This window comes from Littorina saxatilis, linkage group LG4 (assembly GCF_037325665.1).
Source record: "Littorina saxatilis isolate snail1 linkage group LG4, US_GU_Lsax_2.0, whole genome shotgun sequence".
Classification (NCBI taxonomy): Eukaryota; Metazoa; Mollusca; class Gastropoda; order Littorinimorpha; family Littorinidae; genus Littorina; species Littorina saxatilis.
Genome location: NC_090248.1, coordinates 64971052 through 64989557, shown reverse-complemented (window position 1 = coordinate 64989557; position 18506 = coordinate 64971052). Strand labels below are relative to the sequence as shown.

At 42.4% G+C, this 18506-nt stretch overlaps 2 protein-coding genes across 2 annotated transcripts in view; one reads left to right on the top strand and one right to left on the bottom strand.

Moving 5' to 3' along the window:
• Positions 1–1053, bottom strand: part of LOC138965378 (protein SET-like) — a 14741-nt gene extending 13688 nt beyond the window's left edge. Inside the window, exon 1 of the mRNA XM_070337519.1 lies at positions 507–1053. Within this exon, the coding sequence (XP_070193620.1) occupies positions 507–782 (276 nt within the window). The 5' untranslated portion in view covers positions 783–1053. The remainder of the gene's footprint in view (positions 1–506) is intronic.
• On the top strand, positions 1035–18506 carry LOC138965377 (uncharacterized). The gene is made up of 6 exons (XM_070337518.1): positions 1035–1605; positions 4691–5883; positions 6524–6732; positions 10554–10721; positions 12293–12401; positions 13922–18506. Exons 1-6 carry the CDS (start codon positions 1035–1037, stop codon positions 15944–15946), a joined length of 4275 nt encoding a protein of 1424 aa, XP_070193619.1. The 3' UTR covers positions 15947–18506.

Genomic DNA, 18506 nt, shown 5'->3' with positions numbered 1-18506 from the left:
CAAAAGTGTGTTCATACTTCAAGAAGTAAAGATCTAAATGAAACGGTTTGTATTTTTAGTTAGTGACTGATGTTGAAATGCCATGGTTTGCAAACACCATCAAACTCTACTTTCTACTTAAGTTCTACTTTCCCAAATTATAAAAACAAACTCATAAGCACATATTCCATATTACTAACAGAATCATGCATTACTGAACCATGGATTAACAACATATTAACATGATATTCTGTAAACTGTGTATTATGTTCACTGCCATCAGTATCACTCTTCCATAAATGAACGTTTGTCAATGTCATCTACAGCCAGACACATCATCAAACGGACTGTATACAAAAAAATACGAGTTTACCAAGACTGTATGTGCAACATGACTAGCGAAGAGGAAACCTGAAATAGTTGTCGTTTGACCTGGTCAAACTCAATGAATGGTGTTATTGAAGGTGTTTATACTGTGCAGGTGAGTGGGAAGGAACCGGGTCAGTAATTTGGCTTGACAAGGATACAGCAGTAACCCAAAAGTTCTGGATGCGCTCGATCGTTTCGTTTCTCTTATCAAAGTAAGGCTTCCTCAGTTTGTTGTATTTCTGCTCTACTTTCAAAATCTCTTCGCTGGCTTTTTCATTGAGACCATCAATTTCATTCTGGATGCTGTCGATGTCTTCAAGGGCTTTCTGAGTTTCTGAATCATTGAAATCGGCGCTTTCATTTGCATCCCCACTCTCTGTTGGTGGGTCAACCTTCTGTCGCTTCGCCTCTGGGGCTCCTTCTGATGACATCATGGACGTTGCAGTTAGCGATCGGTCAAAACAATCACTGTGGTGCCTACCTGCAAAACTGCACGTTTGAAAAAGTCTGCGTGATTGTGTACACCCTGCTTGCACGCGCGTTTAGACTCACACCTAGCTGCAACAGAAGGGAGCTTTCGATTGGTGGAAAGTTGCAAACTACGTGACGTCAACGGTTTTCGATCCAATCAAAATGGTTGTCATGTGTATGTTTCGGTGTTTGTTATTGACTGGAATGGAATCAAAATGGCGGACGAAGATATGTCGGAGTCACGTTCTGCTGGAAATATTTTTGAAATTCTTCAGAAACAGGCGCCCTTCGGTCCCCCATTAGACGACCCAAAAGTATTTTCTTCTTGTGACGAAAATGATGCGTCAAAAACACGTGTCGATTTCAAAAAGGACCACCGCAATTTACCTGGATTGCAGTATCCTCCTCAAGAGAAAATAGACCTGGAGCAAGATGAAATCACTGCAGGCGTGGAGAACACGACGATTAAAAGAAATCAGACATCTCCACCGGAACCAAAGAGGCCCAGGTTGTTAATGCCAACACCAAATTCACAGAATGGCAACAATAATGATGCAGGTCAGAGCCCAGAATCAGGAAAACGACGGCGTGTGCAGCACGATTACCGACGTCTCTCAAGTGCGGGATATGTGGACGACTATGAGAAGGGCAAGGACAGTAGATTCAGTGACAGTGATACCTCTCCCTTAGCATCAAAGCCACGAAGCAACAACTCATCCCCAAAGACAAAGTCACCGACTCCGGTTGTGGGAGTAAAGCTACTTTCAGTTGAAAAGCAGGCTGTTGGTGAGTATTCTCTCAGTCTGACTCTCAGTATTTAATTATAAATATTAATTACTCGCTGCCCATATCAAGTTTTGTAATGTAAGTGTAGGGTAGCTTCAACACGAAGAAATACTATTGAAATTCTTTGTAAGTTACTTCTTATATTGTTTTTGTCGACTGTATTTTTCATTTTTTGCGTCCTAGATTTTGAAAGGCCTACTCCGCCTATCCAGGTTTCCCAATTGCTTCGTTTCCGGCCGATTTATGGGGAGCACGTGATGCGCACAAAAAATATTGGCGGTCTAGAAGTGTCGTCTGCGCAATGATCGCGGCGGCTTTCTTGACCGCCAAGGACGACCACGCACGTTAGACCTCAATAGTTTGTCTCACGCTCACAGTCTCAGATCATGTCGGCTTTTAGTTTTACATGGGATTACCCTGACTGCTTGCTGTGTTGAGTTGGAATCTTTTGATGAAATAATTTCTGAAAAAAAGAACCCAGGCTGTGTGTACATGTGGTATGTAACAAAGTGGAGGAACGGTCTTTATTATCCCATACATGTAAGAATGCCTTTACCAGATCTGAGACTGTATGTGAGGCAGATTGCTATTCTGTTGAGTGAGAGGAATGTATTGTAGATTTGCTGTCATTACTGTTAGTAAGTTTCTTGATGCTGTAGTTCACTAGTTCAGTAGTTGTCTGTGGTTTTAAGTTCTTGTCAATTATTTTGGTAAGCTATCATTGAATTTGCTTCCCCTGCGAAGTTCTTGGAAAGCACTACTTAAGCCACAGCTACTCACAGTTTTAAACTTTTACATGAGATAAATACAATGCTGGTACACTACTGGTAAAGTATCACTTTTAGGACAGTTCATTGATGTACAGTGTGTGTTCAATTGTGGCTTGTGAGTACTGTTACTAGTTTAACTCTTTGCCCCGGATGGTATGGAAAGTAACCCCATCCATTTTAAACTTTTAAAAAATGGTAGCAAAGTAACTACTGCACGTTTTCTAAATGATAATTTTAAATGCTCAAACCTCCCAGGAAGCCAGTGGAAATGGAAACAAAAAAGCGTCATAGCTAGCATTGTATAGCGGGTGTTTCAGGGATCTGCAAATGGGAGCTCGAGCGGGCGATGTTGAGCGCTCTGGGGGGAAAAGGGATAATTGATATTTAAGGGTCATTCTCAGAAATGGTGGTCCAGTGAGAGTGAGTAGGGGTGACACATTTGAAATCAAGAAAAAGTAAATTAAAATTATTTCTACCACGACTTTTTTCATCTGAATCTATTTCTGAGACATTAAAGCATTGTTATATGTCAATAAAAATGGTTTCTATACGTTGGTGTTGTTTTTGTGTGCTTTTCAATTGCGAAGTTCGGCCGTTTCCGGATCGCCGAAGCGTTACACAACTTTCGTGATCAACAATATGTTCAGTCTCATGGCTAAATGCAAACATGCAAACACCAACAAATTACTGCAATCGACAGTCAGGAGTTCAGTCTTGGACATAGCAACACATCTTTGCAAAAACTCACGCTGAATTTGAAGTTACGGGCTTCGAACAAAAAATTATGAATGTCGTAATGCATTGTATCCAAACTCGACGCGCGAACATCGGACAGCAATGTGCTCCATGACTTTGCCATATCACGGCTATTTTTAGCTCTTTGGCGCACAGGAAGTTCGAACAAGAAAATAGTCCTTTGAATCACAGCCAAATATTCACAGAAAACACCAGAATCATATCATTTGCTGAAACTCATGGCGTCGTTTCCCGACCTACGTTACGACTGAAGATAGTTTTTTCTTAATTGTCGAGCCTGCAAAGCTTTGTCACAAACTTACACACCGCGGATGGCGACAATGTAGTGTCGGAAGGATATCGAGTGCAAACAGTCTCTCAAAGCGCGAAGTTTAGCAGAACAAAGCAGCCAAGAAGTTTTCGTATCCTCTGATTGTCGATGTTCGACATTCATCAAGTACTTAAAATGGGTAATCTGAACGCAACAGGAACTTTCAACAAATACAGCAAACTCTGACGAATTGTGTTTTGTGTAGTTATTTTGGGTCAGACGGGTTTTGCCGGCAGGAAAGGCCAAACAGTGCAGATTCATGTCTGTCGCACAGGAACCGAAAGTGGTTCAAGCATTTCGTTTCTGTGTTGCAACATTCACCTTAGTCAGTTCCAAATGTCATTTTTTTACCAATATTAGTTGAAGTCCTTACCTTTCATAACTAGAATGTGTTGGGTAGAACACAAAAATACTGCAGAACTGATAAAAAATGCACAAAGGATTGAAGGCTTAGGTGGTTTAAAGTTGGAATTTGGTTTCCATGTTACAACATTCATCACGTAAATACAACACTTTAAAACGTCTCTTATTTAGCAACCAATTACTCTTTTTGTCTAATTTTTGCATTATTACACCCCCGGTATAGGGGTGTGTATAGGATTCGGTCCATGTGTTTGTTTGTTTGTTTGTTTGTGTTCGCATATAGATCTCAAGAATGAACGGACCGATCGTCACCAAACTTGATGAACAGGTTCTATACATTCCTGAGACGGTCCCTACAAAAATTGGGACCAGTCAAACACACGGTTAGGGAGTTATTGGTGTGTATAGGATTCGGTCGATGTGTTTGTTTGTTTGTTTGTGTTCGCATATAGATCTCAAGAATGAACGGACCGATCGTCACCAAACTTGGTGAACAGGTTCTATACATTCCTGAGACGGTCCTTACAAAAATTGGGACCAGTCAAACACACGGTTAGGGAGTTATTGGTGGATTAAAATTATACAAGGACGTATAGAGGGACATCTTAATGGTCAAAGGGAAATAACCATTCTCACTCAGTCACTGCCACCAACTGAGAAGGTTATTTCCCTTTGACGGGGGTGTTTTTCCTACCTCGGAGGAATTTCTTGTTATGTATAGCAAACAATAGACTTCATAGTAAAAACAATTATTTTGTATTTCTTGACACTTTATTTTTTACTTTGTATGTAACACTTTGGACCACCATTTCTGAGAATGACCCATATATACATATATATATATATAAGTACAGTAACTGATATTGTGACTGTGGCTTTATTACAGATGGCTGCAACAACACTGAGGGGGAGACACCGTCGGGGGAAACGCTGGAGGCTCACAACCAACATTTTTCCTCTCAGGACGGCAACAGAAGTGAGGGGAGCCACAAGTCCTCGCAGTCTGAGCAGTCCAATGGCCACTCCCACCACAAGCATCATTCCAGCTCTCACCACCGCCACCATCACCACCACCACCACAAACATGGCAGCGACCACCATCACCGGCGTGCGGATGTTTCTGATGGTTCAGGGAGCTCAGAGTCTGGGATGCTTCCCCCTCCTCCGCGTGAGAGCGTTGATGGGACTGACGCTCCCAGAGAGTTGCTGGTCCTTTCTCCGACTAAGATTGTTATTCGTGATCCAATCAAATCAGCGGTAAAGAAAAAGAGTGTTGGGCATTGTGGTGTACAGGTGAACTTGAAACGTCGCACTATCAGCAGAGAAATTCAGACGTCCATCAGCGGAGTGACCTCATTGTTAGAGCAGCTTGATCAAAAGAACTCCACCCCACACCACACAGAACAAACTAACTCTGTTGGAAAGTTATCAATGCCTTCAGATCAAAAGAAACCTCGCACTGATCGCGATCACTCCAGCTCCTCATCAAAGAGCGCGACCCACCGGTCTGACCAGAAATCCGGTCATGTTAAAAAGGAAGTCAAAGACTCTGCCCATGGTTCTTCGTCTAATCACAGTAAGCAGCAGTCTGCTTCATCACACAGTCCAACATCCGCGCAGTTGGATTCTCGTATGCTGTCTGACATGGAGCCGATTCCGGACTGTTTGCGTCTGGCCCATTCGCACTACAAAAAATACGTCCACCTGGAAAAGTACACCAACGGCGGTGCACTGGTCGCCCATGCTTACCAGCATGAGCTGCAGCAGTTGTCCGAGAAGGAGAGGGAGGAATTTGCCGACCAGTTCTTGGAGTTGGTGTATGGAGAGAGCAGTGAGGGAGTTTCACACTGTGTCATGGGAGTCGTGCATGACGCAGTTTCCGTCATGGAAGATTTCATCGACTACTTCACGGAGAAGCACCCAGGCCTGACGGTGAAGATGGGTGTATTGGGAAAGTCTGATATCGAGACGACCACCATCGAGAAGTACCGTGAGAATGTGTTGAAGACTTACAGTCACGGCACTTTTCGCTGGGGGCCTCTGCTTCAGATCAGCCTTGTTGGTACTGTGCATGAAGAGGTAAAGTAACTTTAGTTTAATCAAAGCAAAAAAATAAGCAACTGACCTGCAGACTCTAATTTGTTTTGGGCTTTGTCATTAGAAACATTGTTTATTTTGGGGGGGCAGGTTACCCAGATTAATAATGAAATGCCTGGCTTCTTTCTGTGCAGATTGGGAAATTTTTGCTGAATATAGTTATGACTGACACTGGCAATACTGTCAGCATGTATCTCGTGGTAAAAGCGTAGACAGATCTAGGATTGTTTAAAGTATAGATCTGTCACACAGGAAGGAATACAGGGGGCAGTAAACTTAAAGGTTGATTCTTGATTTTAGCCCCTTACGACCAAAGTGGTTCAGGCCTAGCTCAGTGGTGTTGACAGAAATTATTTGTTATGTAATGTTAGAGTGCAGGGGAATTATTTTGATTCACATCTTAGCTTACTGAGTTAAAGTTGAACTGTCCAAAGTCAAAGTCCAGCTCACAGTCAGTGAGTCACAGAGCTCTGTAGGTTTAAACACTAATGCTTATGTTCTTGTTGACTGTGTTCATTCAATTTTCAGATTAGCTGTAGTTCCTGTGAAAACTGATGTAACCTTTTATTTGGATAGAAAAAAAATCCTGTTATCATTCTCAAGGCATTCTTTCAATGTTCAGGTGGGGGATTATTTCCCAAAGTTCCTTGACCTTTTGGAGTCGGATCCATTCCTTCGAGCAGCCATGCCTTGGGGGTCCCTGTCCGTTCTGGCAGGCAAGATGGAGAGTAGACGAGAAAGTAACGACGGCCCCATACTGTGGGCACGCCCTGGGGAACAGATGGTGCCCACTGCTGACATGCCCAAGTCACCGTTCAAACAGCGAAAGAGGTCAGAGAGAGTGACAGTTTGTGTGTATCACAGGAGCTTGTATCAAAGCGCTGGTCGATGGAAGTATCCTTCTCCTTACTGTAGTACCGTAAAACCTCCCACTAACGACCTTGAAAATGTCAGAAAAATTGGTCGTAAAAAGGAGGGGTCTGTATTGGGAGTTTGGGAGGTATAATTTTGTTCACAGCGGTGGCAACTGTTGGGCAGTTCAGTCTTAAAAGTTGTGTCCGTTATCCTATTTTTGTTCCCGAGGGCAGTCCTTCAATTGTGACAGCAATAGGTGAGAAGATGACGGCCGTGGGCCACTGGACTAGCACGCACTACCGACTACAGACTACCACCCCTGACTCTTGATGCGTGACTAATGACGTGCGTGTGCTGCGTAATTACGAACTTTGACACTCACTGGTTAAAAGGTCAAAGTCGTTATTGACCCTAAGTTGGTAGGTCGGTCGTCGTAAAAAGGAGGGCGTCGTTCTTGGGAGGTTAGTTACAGTGTGAAAAAGCATCCGTGCCGAAAAATTTGGTCGGCAAAAGGAGGGGGTCGTTCTTGGGAGAGGTCGTTACGGGAGGTTCCACTGTATTACTACTATTATTCACTGTAAGGAATATATTTGAATAATAATAGTAATACGACAGTAAGAAAATAGAAGTAGGATACTTCAATCAACAGGCGCTTTGATTTGATACAAGCTCCTGTGGTGTGTATGTTACATGCTTTTAGTTTTACAAGTACATGTCTGTGTGTGTAAAGTATGATTATCGGTACGCATGCAATTTCTCTGTCACTTTTGCAAAGCTCAAAAGATCATTTTTGAGATTCTCGGATCGCACAGTGACAAGGTTGCTTTTACGATTTTTTTTCTATTTTACAGTTCATGAAGTCATTTGGTAATAAGCATGAAAAGACTCTTTGCATCATTGTGTTTTGGGGATTTGACTTGGTAATGACAGATTAATAACTATGTATGATGTTGCCTGCTTTCAAGTCAGTTACTCAGCAAGAACATTTATTGCTGTGCTATCTGTTGACAGATGCAACGAACACTTGAGCTAACATTTGAGTTGTTCTTTGCTATTGGTGACCAAACAGTGGAAACTTACTGAAATTTTCAAAATGCAGCTACAACCTGGAAAATACTATTCCTGTCAAGTGGAGCCCTTGTATTATTTGAGTCTAAAAAGAAAATGTCAGGAACTTTTATGGTTCGGACAAAAAAGCAGACTGACTGGTGGGGGTCACAATGGAGTAACCTGCAGTACTTTGTGACACCAAATTTACACAGCATATCTATAAACTAATTCTGTGAAACAATTTGAGTAAACTCCATGAAAACAGAGTGTTTGCTGTTAGTTTGTCATGTATTGAAGAATTTTTGATGTACAGTTTAGTGTTGTTAGGTTCAGTAATTTTGTGACACCGTTTGCAGGTTACCTTGTAGTTTGATCTTTTTGTGGCAACACAACTGCTTACAGCAGGGCAGGGATATTTTGGTCAGTGATTGTTTAAAAGGGTGTAACTTGGAATACCTACAGATTATTAGAATCAAATGCAAACTACTGCTCAAATGTATCAAAACAGAAAGAGGTAACCTGCAAATCACGCGACACCAAATTGCCAATACTTGTGCATGTATTACGCTGTACTGGTGCAATCAATCAAATTATGCTACAAATGAATGTTATAAAGGAGACAATACCAACACAAACAGTTCTGCAACTGTATTGCCAAAAAACAGCGAAGAGTGCCACCTAAACTTCGCAGAACTATTATCTGTGGTCACCTGCGTACGAATGAAACCATTCGAGAATGGCCGGTCGCTGCATAGCTCCCGATAATTTTTAAGTCCTGTGCTCTAAAATAACCATACTATCAACTTTAACATCAATAATTTTACGAAGTAAGCATTAAGGAAACTTGTGCAACTTACCTGCACTTTCAGTTTTCGTAAAATCAATGCGATACGGTTGATTTTCAGGACGAAACCGCGGTGGCACAGAGACATTTCGCGTGAAAGTAACCTGCGAACAGAGTTACCTCGCTTCTGTGACACGTCATCAATTTTGCCGTACACAAACTTTTCTATGTAGTACACAAAGCTCGGGACATCATCACTATTTGTGTGTTTACCCTGCCGTCTTCCGGACTGAGGCCGCACGAGAACAATCCATGCTCAACTGCGCGAGCGAAGAAATGAAAATCGGGGTAACCTGGCGAACGTTTGTGACGGCAGATACGAAAGTCACCGTTGCGAGGTACACGGATGTATATTCACGCGACCAAATATCTTCATCTATCGATAATGATGCCATGATTTGAAAATAAAAATGTGTGTTTGCCTTCCTGGCGCTCAGGCCGGCAAATTGTCTTTCTTCAGTGGATCGGATTTGTGACGCCGCGCGTTCGAAGGTTACCAGTTTTTTATCGGACGCAGCACGCGAGCAGGAGAGGGTCAGTTGTCCAAATAAGATTTTGTGCAGTTTAATCCAAGTATAAGTTATCGTTGAATGATAACAGTTATCCTTTCTAGAGCAGCTGTCGGTTTGAAATGTGTTGTGAACATGGCAGGGGTCTGTCATTCCACGTTTTGGCCGCCATTTTGTGAACAAAAAACGAAAACAAGCAGGAATAAGTGCTACTTCTGTCATATTATTTTCCTTCATGGTGATTTTGTTGATACTGCTACATCAGTAGAATGCAGTAATTATCTTATTTTGTCACCATCATTCCCCGTAATTTAAAAAATTGATTTTACTTGATGTCACCCACCGCAGTCACCATTAGCGAAGAACAACTCATTTGCAAATTGCTTTTAGTTGACACTAGCAGCAGGTGTTGAACATTTATTACAATAAAAATGGATGAAAATCAAAACAAAGACAGGGGCGGAAGAAAGCAAAGTGGACAACTCACATTAAGCAAACACAGCCATTTCAAATTTGAATAAATAAGTGCTCAAAACACTTAATTTTAGGGTATTCCTAGTGTGTGGTGAGACATATTTTAATATTACAACCCCTAACCCTTACTGATTAGCTCTTGGGGCACACAGCTTGTCATCCAAAAAATCTCTAATTTAGTTCATCAGTAAAAGCTTTTTACTACAAATGGCAGTTGGGGGGGAATAGCATTTTCAAAACTGACAGCTTCATAGCAGCATTGAATGCAAAAATGCAGCTGTGACAGTGTAGTGTTGTCCTTCACAATGCCCAGTGTATAAAAATCTGCTTAATTCAGCACAGCATAGCGTTTTACATGTAGTATTTTACTTCCTTGCTTGTCAGACCAGTTTATGAGTTAGTGTCATCTATGTACTGTGCGTTTTGCTGGAGCAATTGTTGCTGCTTAGTTGAAGTACTTCCTCAAAACACTTTCCTCTTCACAGAGAAAGAACAAGTAGGTGCAGATAAGCTGATGCATGCTTGATAATAATAAAAATGTTACCACCCACATAACACTAACAGTGACACAAACAAACCATACTTTTGTATTCTCAAAACCGCTTACTCTGTTCCATTGTTTGTTTGTTAGACATTTGATTTTTCTACCAATTGGCAGATTTACGGCACTTTCAATGCTGTGGAGATCATTCTTGATATAGCTCAAGATTTTATGACATTGTACGATTAAGCAACATTTTTGAAAAATATTCCAAGGTGGGAAATTTATACTTTTTGCCTGTTTAAAAATAATTTGTTTTAACAATTTGATGGTATTATTCTAGTTTGTGTTAACGCTCTCTGGGTTAGAAAATTTTCACTGATATTATATTTTGTTTTCATTTCAGTGTTTTTCACAATGAACAAATTTGTATTTTCAGAGGGGTGAACGAGCTGAGAAACTTGCAGTACTTACCGCGTGCATCTGAGCCACGTGAAACTATGGTGGAGGATCGAACCCGCTGCCATGCGGACCATGTTGGCCAGGGTCCTGACCGCTTGACCACTGCAGCCGTCGGAGTTTTGAAGGGCATCAACGCTCCTAATGAGTAAGCTTTTTGATCAAGAATAGCCAGGATTCCCATCAACCGGAAATGTTCGGTATTTTATAGGAAAAGATTTCAAAATACAGTGGCACCCCACTTTAAAGACCCAGTTTTTGAGTCACTTGAGAAAAAGTGACTCTATGTAATCGGTCAGTGTTAGTCTGTCCGGCCGGCCGGCCGTCCGTAGACACCACCTTAACTCGTTGGACTTTTCTCGGAAACTATCAAAGCGATCGGGCTCATATTTTGTTTAGTCGTGACCTCCAATGACCTCTACACTTTAACGATGGTTTCGTTGACCTTTGACCTTTTTCAAGGTCACAGGTCAGCGTCAAAGGAAAAATTAGACATTTTATATCTTTGACAAAGTTCATCGGATGTGATTGAAACTTTGTAGGATTATTCTTTACATCAAAGTATTTACATCTGTAGCCTTTTACGAACGTTATCAGAAAAACAAGGGAGATAACTAGCCTTTTCTGTTCGGCAACACACAACTTAACGTTGGGCTTTTCTCGGAAACTATAAAAGTGACCGGGCTCAAATTTTATGTGAACGTGACTCATTGTGTTGTGAATAGCAATTTCTTCCTGTCCATCTGATGCCTCATATAATATTCAGAACTGCGAAAGTGACTCGATCGAGCGTTCGCTCTTCTTGTCTTAGACTTTCTGTTAATAACCTCTGTGACGGGCGCAGTGGCGTGGTGGTAAGACGTCATGAGTTCCCGGTCGCTGCCGCCTGGTGGGTTAAGAGTGGAGATTTTGCCGATCTCCCAGGTCAACTTATGTGCAGACCTGCTAGTGACTTAACCCCCTTCGTGTGTACACGCAAGCACAAGACCAAGTGCGCACGGAAAAGATCCTGTAATCCATGTCGGAGTTTGGTGGGTCATGGAAACACGAAAATACCCAGCATGCCTACTTAACGAAAGCGGAGTGAAGCTGACTTTGCTCTCAGAGTATAGTGTGGGGAACCCAAACGGGCAAACGAGCTCCCACGTAACCAGAAAATTCTGGAACGCTGAAGAAGAAGAAGAATAACCTCTGTAATTTACCCCCCATTGTACGACTACCTCCTTTTCAGGGCCTCATTTTGTGACATTTGTTGAGGTCTTAGAGGAGAGGTTCCACTGTACTGGAACTGACTTGAAAACCCGTCAAACCAACTGGATGATATCTTGTTTTCTTTCAAAAACATATCATTCAATCGTTCTGTGTTATGGGCTTGGGTTGACTTGGTTGGCATACATAGACTAGAGATTCATCATTGGTTTCTGTTAGAACCAGAGATCTTACTTGTAACGAAATACCAGTTTGAAAAATGGCTAGCACCATCTCTATGACTATGTGACAGTGTCAGATGTATTCTAGGAGGGGCTTAACGTCCTCTCAGGTAACTATGCTATTAGGGACATGTATGTGGTGATATGCTAAAGCTGTCAGATGTCTGAATTCAAAAGCTTTTATGGCCAGTTTGCAGAAAAAAGAACATTCCTGGAAAGAGTATTTCTTTGCCGGAAATGTGATAAGTTATCCAACATGTTTTGCATAACAACTGTGTGTCTGTTGCAGGACGGAGAGAAACAGAGTCGTGAAGGACGTGGTCTGTTTTCATGCAGGAGACTTCACTACCTTGGTGGAAAAACTTCAGTTGGATCTGCACGAGCCTCCAGTTTCTCAGGTGAGTTGCTGTTTTATCTCTTCTGGATCCAGGGGCAGAATCCAGGTGATGGGTCTCGAATAGCATTGAATAACAAACTGGATCCAGGTGTAAACATTTTGTGAAGTGAACATTGTTTTTGGCTCCACTGTTAATTGCGTAATGAACATATCTGGTAGTCATGTCTGACAGCTCATTCATTTTCACCAGAAGGCTTGTTACCAATCGTTATGTTTTTGATATTGTGAAACATGTAGTGTGCTGACAGTATTAATTATTATGTTCTGGAGGGTAATTGTGAAATATAAACAATATTGTCATATTATTTCAGTTATGAATGCCACGCTCTGTAGTGTTTGTAGATATTCATCCAGTTGAACAGCAGTTGATGTAGTTATGATACTGTAGCTTACACACATTTTTAATCCTTTACTGTGAAGTACCTTGATTTTCAGGACTTGAATGTGCTTCAACCGCCATTTAACGTAAACTAAAGCTAAGAAAAATCCACTCAATATGCGCTTTCGGTGTATTGGGCACTAGCCAAAGGAAATACAGATTGGAAACATGGATTTTGCTGGATCTTTGCCGCCAGATCAAGGCCAGTGTATGGGCAATGTCACTGCTGTTTTCAAACCCAATGCACTCTACCAGTCGCGTTCCCTTGTGATTAAAAAGGCACTGGCCTTGTGACTGCAGAGCAGTTACCAAGCAGAGACATGAATATCACTACAGAAGAGTGCTATGTTTTGTGTAAAGAGATGTGGGTACTTGTGTACACTTCTTTTGTCACACACAAGGTGCTATGTATCAATAAGGCGTAGGGGTCATAGTTGGGGGAAAAAGATTATAGTATGGAATTCATAATACTGTGCTAGTGTTGTTTAAATAATCATGTCATAAAGAAGCCTCATGTTGAAGAGCCAATGGTCAGAGATTGTTTGCCATTTATTTCTATTGTGAAGGTTTTCTTTTTCTATGTTCTCTTGAAGAGGCGGTGTGTCTTTTTTGACTGACCAGATTCAAAATCAGTCATCCACCACGGCTTGTGCAAATGTTCAAAATTACCAATTTGTTTCCTCTGTTTGAGTTATTCCCAAGCCCACACTAAAAATAATGTTTAAAATGTGTGTGCCTTACGATTATCACTATCAGCTAGAAGTATGGCAGCTACAAAATGTGTGTGCCTTATGACTATCACTATCAGCTACAAGTATGGCAGCTACAAAATGTGTGTGCCTTATGACTATCACTATCAGCTACAAGTATGGCAGCTACAAAATGTGTGTGCCTTACGACTATCACTATCAGCTACAAGTATGGCAGCTACAAAATGTGTGTGCCTTACGATTATCACTATCAGCTAGAAGTATGGCAGCTACAAAATGCTCAAATGGGTTTGTGCTTGATGTGCATACAAGAACCAAGGGAGATGTTAGGCAGTAGATTTATCAGCGACCAAGCATGAAACCATTTGAGCATTTTCAAACTGTTTTGAATGTTTTTGAAGCATAATCATGACCCCTGTGATTGTGTTTCAGTGCGTGACATGGATTGAGGAAGCCAAGCTGAACCAGCTTCACAGGGAAGGGGTGCGCTACGCTCGCATCCAGCTGCGACACAACGACATCTACTTCATCCCTCGCAACATCATCCACCAGTTCAAGACCACCGCCGCGGTGACCAGCATCGCCTGGCACGTTCGTCTGGCCCGCTACTACCCTGACGTCTCGCCCGAGCCCTCCTTGACGGACATTGCTGAGGAAGAGAGTGTGGAGGTGAATAAAACTGTGAAGGAAGACAGTTTATCTGCCAAGGATGACGAGGGGGTGAAAAAGAAGGAGTCAAGAGAATCGTCTTCTCACCAGCATTCGGACAAAGCCAAGTCCAGTTCAGGGGGGCATGGCCTGCACTCCAAGTCCGGCAAGTCATCTCAGTCGAAAGACAAAACCAGTGTGCATAAAAGCAGCTCTTCTCATGCTCACAAAAGCGCCTCGGAACACGGCAGCAAACCAGAGAAGTCTTCTTCGTCAGTGGAGAAGACCTCCAGTCATTCGTCACCACACAAGTCCAACCACTCCTCATCCTCTCACAAATCCTCCTCTTCGCACAAGACCTCCTCCTCTCACAGCTCACCCAGCAAATCTTCATCTTCATCTAAGTCAGGACTCGGCTCGTCCAGCAAGCATTCATCAAGCCACCAGCCTAGCAAGTCATCCTCTCAGGCTCACTCCAAACCCCACAAAGACTCTCCCAGCAAGGAGTCGCACTCCAAGCCGGGTTCATCCAGCAAATCTACGTCTAATCACTCTGGCAAAACTGCGTCGTCATCATCGTCATCATCTCACTCTATGCACAGCAAATCTTCTTCGTCCTCTTCTGGCCATCATAAGTCGAGCCACGGCAAAACAAAACACAGCTCCTCTCACTATGAGGGGAAAAAGATGTCCTCGTCCGCTTCGTCTTTGGGACAGAGCAAGTTGTTGCAAAGTTCTGAGAAACTGTCCAAGCCTGCGTGTGTTGGCGGTGAGAGTGAGCAGATCAAAACAGTCAAAAGTGCGGAACAAAAAACAAAGAACAGTTCCGATAGCAATCAGTCAGCACCTCTTGCATGGGAAAAGACTGCCGCTGATCAAACAACTGTTAGTGACAGTGCCAATGCTGAGCCTGTAGTCTCAAACCATTCTGGGCCCAGCCAAACACTAAATGCTGACGATGTTGGTGGTGAAACAGGCTCGAAATCAGAAAGTGAAAAAGAAGTGAAGACTGAAGGTGCAGAGAAGAAATCATATCGGCCTGATGCTGTTGATTTGTCACCAAGGGAAGAGTACATTTCTGACACTGAAGCAAAAGTGGCTACAGGGCCTTTGCCAGATGCACAAGCTTCTGTGCCAGAGGAAAGAGATGAGAGTGTCCTAACAACTCGCAACATCAACTTTTCACCTGCTCATGAGGTAAAAATAGAGTCTGATGCAGCTATGGAGGTAGAATCTGGCATGGAGGAGTCATCTGCAAAGGAACCTCACATGGAGGAATCGTCAACAAAGGAACCTGTTGAATCCGGCATGGAGCAATCATTGGAACCTTCTGCCATAGAAGAGTTGGGATCAAGGGAACCGGCGTCTGTTGCAGAACCAGACCTGCCATTTACTTCATACGCTGAGTTGAACGAGGATTCCAGTTCTCTTCAAGAGTTTCCAGTCCAGGAGCAAGAGTCTGTTGACGAATCTTTTGTAAAGGAATCTACACGCCCAGTTTATTCCCCTGTGAGTGAGTCGAGTCTTCTTGAACGTCCATCAGAAAAGGAATGCATCCCTCTCAGTCCTGCAGACTCAGCAATGAAGGAGCAACTTCCTGGCAGTCCCGGAGAGCAAAGATTGGTGCTGACGTTTGACTCAGGGGAGCAGAGGTTGATGTTATCATCGTCTGACGACCAGTTACGATCTTCAAGAACAAACATACCCGACCGTGAAACAAATGATGCAAATATTGCAGAGGTCGAGAGGATGGAAATCTCAGATGACGACGAGGATAATGAGCAGCAGAAATCATTTTCTCCATCATAAGAGTGTGATTAAGATTTATAGAGACAGACTTTGCAGGGGGACAGATTAGCAGCACCTGTCTGTATACATATGAGTTGTTCTTCAGTACTGGTGACAGAAAGGGAGAAAAGTGGTCAAAATTTAAATCTCTAGTTTTGTCTTTGAAATATAGCTTTTCATAAAGCAGAAATACTGTAGTATGTGATGTACATAAGAAAAATCACTGGTTCACATGGTTCTTACATAATCTAAGTTTTAAAGCTGGTTCTTGTGTGTCTGTGTATGACGATAGGACCCGAAACGGCTGCACGGATTGAGACAGGAATTGCAGAGAATGTTCTTTGCCACTCGAGTCGTGTCATACTTTTGGAATAATAAATTTGAAAGGATTCTTTAAAAAACGGCGGAAAACATTATATACCCTGTGAGCTATCGAGGATCCTCCCCGTCTAGGCTGTCGAAACATGGTCTTGTTAAAAGACGTTTTCTTCTTCTTCTTCTTCTTCTGCGTTCGTGGGCTGACACTCCCACGTACACTCGTGTTTTTTGCACGAGTGGAATTTCACGTGTATGACCGTTTTTTTTACCCCGCCATTTAGGCAGCCATACGCCGTTTTCGGAGTAAAAGACGTTTTCAAATGGTTAACGGGGAGATACACTCAAAGCACATGTAGCGAAGTTATGTTGCCAAATCATCAAAGATCAACATTTCACTACACGGATCGATGCACTCAGTCGAAATAGATGTGACTTTCACACGACCGAAGACTACTTACTAGCAGACTAGCAGACGACAAGATCTAAATATTTAGATCAGTGAGAGCAATCCGTTGAAGAACAGTTACTCCGCTTATTCGTCTTCAGTTAAGCTTATTTTCCCTGCCATAAGTTTCCTTGCAGATCTGCAGTCGCGTAGTGAAATGAACTAATGTCATCGGAAGATTCTTCTCAGTCAATGATCAAAGCACAGTAAGTTCTATGCTGACAAAAGTCACTTCAGGAAAACACGACCATTGACTTCATTTATGAGCCCAAAGGTAACAATATCGACAAGAATGTACGCATTTGACATTAAATGAAACATTCATAGACAGTTTCCAACTCACCAGATCTGCCAAAGAGCCTTCATTCGTGAAAAACGATGATTTTAATTCGACAGGTATCAGAAACAATCTCTTGGTAACCTGCGTTTCTCCTTCGGAAGCGACGTGACGGCACCACATTTGTTTGTTTATGGCTGTTTATCGCGAAACAACACAGTTGAAATTTGTGTGTAAAATATCAGAAATGTGTGGCGTGTAATCTCCGAATCAGTTCGTTATCTGCGTTTCGATGGTAATTAAGTTAGCGTTGAGTTACTTTGAATCGAAGGCGAAGGTAACCTGCGTTGCATGTGGGACGGCGTGAGCAAATTTGATTGCAATATTTTATACAGGAAGTAAATTTCAATGATTCTGGCTCAGTCTTGTAGATCTGTTATGCAGTGTTTTGGTAGTGTATCTGCTTTTCTACTATGAAGCTCATTTGGAGTGATACGCTGATCGAAGTGGGGTACCCTATGTGGGACATCAGTCGTATGCAGATTACGCCTCAGAACACTCTCGCATTTCACAAAGACAACAATAATTTGCAACATTTCAAGAACTGCATCAGTTTTATTAGATACTATTTCAACAAAAACAGCACAAACACGACTATTATCAACAACACAGAACAAGTGTGCGTTCCCGTTTTTGGACGCCATTTTTGCTAGCATTTTCACAGTAAATCTTAATATTTCCATATCTATTGAATGATTTTGGTATTTTCTTTGATTGTGCCGATTCTCCTATCTCTCTGGCATGTACTGGGTGCTTTGTGACCAGTTTCTCCCCTAGACTGTATTGAAAAATGCGTCCGTGTGAGCTGACCCCCACTTGTGACCAGTAGCAAAGAACAACTCATATATATATATATACTAGATGATTACCCGCTTCGCCGGGTACCGGCTTCGCCGGGATACCCGGCTTCACCGGGAAGAAGTAGAGCCAAATACCTGGCTTCGCCGGGTACCCAGCTTTGCCGGGTGTCGGCTTCGCCGGGTGAGTGGCGCACCGTACGCGATTGACGCCACACGAAGGAAGGGAGATAAACGCGCAAAACACTGGAGAAGATAAGGAAGAGTTACTGGGAATGGATGTACAGAAAAACCATAAAAACCAAAATCGGTTCAGCGCTGCGCACTGAGAGCACGTGTTGAAAATTTTCATCGACCAGATTGTGTCCGGGGTCTACCTGAATATGCCCACCAAATTTGAAGCAGATCCATCGAGAACTTTGGCCGTGCATAGCGAACACACAGACAAACAGACACAAGCTGTATATAGATATAGATTGTGAGTTTATTGGCCTGGTGCAGAGTAATTGTGACACAGACAGTGGTGTGACAGAATTTGCTCCTCCACATTTTGTATCATTTTGACCTGGCAGCAGAAGAATCTTGTCTGAAACAGTTGAAGAGAAATTTTAATTTGTTTGTCTTTTTGTGTTTGTTATTACCCTCATATTATATGTATACTTTTTGATAGATTTGGATAATTGT